Below are 4854 nucleotides of genomic sequence, written 5' to 3'. Positions count from 1 at the left end.
AGATTTTACAAACCTTGGTAATATTTTAGATTTAGATACAGAAATTAACATATATTTTTCTGTAATTGTAAAATGGAGCTAGAAGCAGGGCTCATGTATATAGAGCTATATTTATTTGCATGAATCCTTCAAAGTAAAATCTTAAACAGAGTCAACATATGTATTTCTTGTGCAGCTGATAAAACACATTGGCCATACCTACCTACCAGGTGGATTTGAAATCTGAATTTATTTTTACATGCATCATAAATATTTCAGTTGCAACCTGGTGGTACTTGATTTTCCAATAATGTATGATGTTTTGGCACATAAATATGTATATATATATATGAATCTCACAGTATCCTGTAGTACCCAACCATATTTTCTTGATTTACTTTCCATTAATATAAGGTTGTCACCAGATTCCACAACTCCCTTAAATTAGGAATGGAATTCACATGTTTTAAGCCAAAACCTTGGTGTCCAATCTCATTTTTTCTTTTTACCATTAAAACAGTGAAATATCAGTTATTCCAATGCTGTAATGAATCAAGCAACACTGGAAATTAAATCCCCAAACAGTACACCTTTAGTTTGTTCAGCAGATATTAAGACATTTCACGAACCATCATTATGTATTTTCAACAGTTTCACACTCAGTGTACTCTTTCAGCAACCCTTTGGGAAATACCCTGAGATCATTTACTGGGTAAGGGCATGGATCTTCTAAGAAAAACATCTGTAATATTTCATAGTTTGACCCTGGAGACACTCCAGTAAAGGAAACAAACTTTAACAAAGAAATAAATAGGTTAAAGACTGAAGTAACCTGGGAGATGGCACTGTGCCACAGCTTCGCATAAAAGCTGTAGTTCTTCACTTCCTTCCCAAGGGCTGCGAGTTACTTTGTTATTTAAAGTCTCCGAATTAAGACTGCTACTGAAGAACAACCCAGAAGTACAAAATATCACGAAGTCATTTCAAGTGGCAATTTACAGGGGTCTCTCTGAATCCTACCGTATAGAGATCAAACAAATCTTTACAGTTAACAGTCTCCCTACAGTCGCTCTCGCTACAGCCCGGACTTCAGTCTGCGCGAGGAGGGAACACCGCAGGAATCTCGCCGTAACAACAGCAGATGAGCGCCCCTTTCGGAGAGCTGTTCAGCATCACCTCGACCTGGGGACTTTAGAATAAGCTGGCAAATTGAGGTGACTTCCGGGTCCTCTCTCACCCATTGCTATCTGATGGGGCTGGGCAAGAGGCCCCAAGGCTTCCAGTAGGCAGCTTTTTGCTCGCGACCTGCCCCGCTCCTCAAGCCTGTAAAGAAAGCGTTGGTCGCTTACTGAGCCCGTGTCGATCTTCGTCCTCGTCATTGTGTGGTCCTTCATCTCCAGATTTTCCCTCAGGGCCCGACGCCCGACGTGGGGACTTGCAGAGGAGGTCCTTCACGGTCAGTGGGGCGATCGTTATCACCTGCCTCCCACCTGAAGGCTAGTTGCCGCCGCCTCCCACTCCGCCCCAGCACCTCGTGTGTGAAGATTCACAGCACTTGGGTTTGTTCATGGACTTGTTCACAGGCCGCTTTTCACCAGAACACCCTGAAAAACAAACCTGGGAGTTCCACACTCGGCTCCTACTGGAAGTCCATGTGCCCCACCTCTATTCATTTTATTCACGGTGAGTGCCCAGGGGCGGTATCCGGGGGGGGGGGGTGGGGGGGTGGGGAGAAAAAATTATTCCCAGTCAGCTCCTCCTTCGCTGCCGGGAATCCAGTCGCCCTGGAAGACTTCCGCTGCTCCACGTTTGCAGCCCTCTTTGAACTAAGTTGGGGTGGCGAACTGGAGAGAAAGTCGTTGTGGGCGGTTGTGTACGCGCGCCCTCAATCTCCCGCGGCCGCGCGCAGGTACCGGGCGATGTCGTGGTGGCCCCGCTCCTCGGCCAGGTCCAAGGGCAGGCGGCCCCAGGCATCGCGCACATCCAGCCGCGCCCCGGCTCGGTGCAGGGCCACCAGCGTGTCCAGGAAGCCCTCCCGGGCGGCGTCGTGCACCGGCCGGGTAAGGGTGGCGGGGTCCGCGCAGTTGGGGTCCGCGCCGTGGAGCAGCAGCAGCTCGGCCACGCGGGCGCTGCCCATCATCATCACCTGCCAGAGAGAGCAGAGTGGTCAGGACGCAGGGGCAAGTAGAGTCTTTTCCAAAAAAAAATACCTATTCATCCAGGCCCTTACAAGCCTCGGAAGTCTGCTGCTGCTAAGTCACTTCCGTCGTGTCCGACTCTGTGCGACCCCATAGACAGCAGCCCACCAGCCTCCGCCTCCCCTGGGATTCTCCAGGCAAGAACACTGGAGTGGGCTGCCATTTTCTTCTACAGTTTATACTCTACTCAGACCTAATTCGTACAGTTTTATTCTCCGAACGTGGGAAGACAAGGAAGAGCTGATAACAAAGTGCTTATCGCTGTTGTCGGAAATTTTTAAAAAAATTTCCATTGAAACAGGGGAATCTGTGTTGTTAAATGATGTATGAGCATAGTTAAGTTTAAAGACTTAAAGTCTTAAATTTATTTCGCTTGCTCTCCCCTCTCCCCCAGCCATAGTCCCCATCTAAAAAATTTACTAGGCAGTCAGTTGATATATTTATTTTAGGCATTAGAGTAATGCTTTAGGAGAGAAAATAAGAAACAACTACGTTTAAAACAAGGTTTACTTTGTTTATTTCTTGTAGTAAATCCCCTGTGGGAAGGCTTTTGCTTTTCACTGTTATATGTCTTTGCTCATAAAGGGCGTATATATGGTCCCATAATTTGAGCCACAATGGGAGATAGAGGGGGAAAAGTAAAGTCGTGCATAGTTTTATAAGACGATGAAAACAAACTATTTGTTTTCAATCAATGATTCACCACTTTTAATATTTAACATTATAGATAAGGGCTAAAGTTTAGAGGATATTTGATGTAACATAAAATAGATACTATATTTGCATTGTACAGGATTTTATAATGTGCTAGTATTTTATATTGTTAAATAGTAAACATTTTGCTATCTAAAAAGGATCTTGGATTTTAGCAGTCAAATCAGAGCAATGCATAACTTAGAAAAATGATGTTTTGAAGCAGTAATCCTACAGTATCCATTTGTGTACATGTACATTATGCCAGCATTTACTTTATTTTAACAATTTTTGATAATTAAATATTCAAAATGAAATTATATGTTCTTGTGAGTTTATGCTTTAAAATGTACCATGGAATCAAAATATAGTATGCTAATTTTTTCATTGTTCCATGGTTATTGAAAACATCCATCTCCTCCCTTAAAAACCATGATATATTTTATATTAGTGATGTAAAGGGCATTTCATATATAGAGGAGAAAAAGTGGCTCTTAATATCTCAGAATATGGTGAATTAAAATGACAAATAAAAGCCCCCCCTTTTATAGTTACTAATATAATTGAAGTCTTTAAGGACTACTTTAAAATATTTTTGCTGCTTTTAATAATCCCTCATTTCTTCCAACATTTTCTATGAATTCAAAATGAATGAATACATATTTAAAAATTGCACGATTAACAAGATTTCTTACTAATGACTTGGTTCTGGAAGATGATTGTGAGGTGAATACTAATTTTTAGTATTTAATACTGCTGACTACATGATAACAGTAAGACACAAAGTACTACCTTAGATTTTAAAGAAATTAAAAAGATATATCAGCACTGATTAAAGTGGGATTAATAGTTCAACATATCGAATAAATGAATTTTAACAATGAAGAGGCTAATTATAAAGACCCTTTGCCATTTAACAAAGCTGAAGGAATGTATATGTAATCCAAGCATTCAGTATGATAAAAATCTATAGAAGCATATTTTTTTCTTATGTAACACTCAAGAAACAATGCTAACGTAAAATAAAAGGAATTAAGTACTGTGGTTGAGGAATCCTGACTTATTACTTTGTATTCAATTCGCCTGCATGAGGAAAGAATATAACATTTCATATCGCAGCTTAAAACTTCAGGATGATTTTTTTTTTCATGTGCTGTGATGTAGGATTCCTTAAATCCAATCCAAATTGCGTAACTTGTAATTTAATTATCTCTGTCGTTGAAAGTTGATCGCTGTTTGTTTAAAGACAAACAGATAAGACAAAGCAGTTCTCCCCAAATAGCCTCTCATTTTCCCTTTTCCTGCCCAGTTGAACCTATCCCATGCATCTCTTATGAGATGGGACAGGGAATACTGGCCTCCCTCCCCCCCCCCGCCCCCATTAAAAAGAAAAGCAAACTAAAGTAGTGGGGTTTCCAGTCCCTTTCTTTAGAATTTTTTGATGAGTGAAAACCTGCTGCTCCATACTCCAGCAAAGAGAGACACAGGTCTGTTCGTGGAGATCTCAGTTCCAGCCGCGTCCACGGAGGCGGCGGCCCCGTGTTTGTGCGCCCCCTGCCGGCGAGGCCCGGGGCCCCCAGCTACCTGGATCGGGCGTCTCCCGAAGCGGTTGAGTCTGTTGGGATCCACACCGGCTTCGAGGAGCTGCCGCACGGCTTCCACTTGGCCCCGCGCCGCGGCGTTGGCCAGGTCCGCATCACCGCCACCACCACTGAGCATGCCCTTGTCCTCTTCGCTCACTTCGCAGCCCCCAAGCGCAAACTGTCCGGGATAATCCACCGCTGGCCGTGAACTTCGCAACACCCTACCCTCCCTTCCCACCTCGCCCTGGAGGGCTCTACCCACTCGGGAAGAGCTTAGCTCAACTTCAGACCCTTTGCCGTCCTTCTGCTTCTAGAGGGGTCGGTACAGTGGCCGAAAGGTAGTTAAAGCCGGCCTTTTCCCGGATGGCTCCCAGGAAAATGCGCCTCGCGCAGCAGCAACC

At 43.8% G+C, this 4854-nt stretch overlaps 1 protein-coding gene across 1 annotated transcript; it reads right to left on the bottom strand.

Annotated features, from left to right (window-relative positions):
* Positions 1–1864: 1864 nt before the first annotated feature.
* LOC138081291 (cyclin-dependent kinase 4 inhibitor B) lies at positions 1865–4589 on the bottom strand. Its single transcript, XM_068974412.1, has 2 exons — positions 4455–4589; positions 1865–2125 (listed from the first exon to the last, which is right to left on the bottom strand). Exons 1-2 carry the CDS (start codon positions 4587–4589, stop codon positions 1865–1867), a joined length of 396 nt encoding a protein of 131 aa, XP_068830513.1.
* Positions 4590–4854: the final 265 nt, after the last annotated feature.

Source organism: Capricornis sumatraensis, chromosome 6 (genome assembly GCF_032405125.1).
Source record: "Capricornis sumatraensis isolate serow.1 chromosome 6, serow.2, whole genome shotgun sequence".
NCBI lineage: Eukaryota > Metazoa > Chordata > Mammalia > Artiodactyla > Bovidae > Capricornis > Capricornis sumatraensis.
This window is presented reverse-complemented; position numbering and strand designations above follow the sequence as displayed.

Excerpts from the sequence above, each read along its gene's own strand:
- LOC138081291 (XM_068974412.1), bottom strand. The coding sequence starts at position 4,589 with ATGCTCAGTGGTGGTGGCGGTGATGCGGACCTGGCCAACGCCGCGGCG. Across the intron at positions 2,126-4,454 it reads TCGGGAGACGCCCGATCCAG|GTGATGATGATGGGCAGCGC; the intron begins GTAGCTGGGGGC and ends TCTCTCTGGCAG.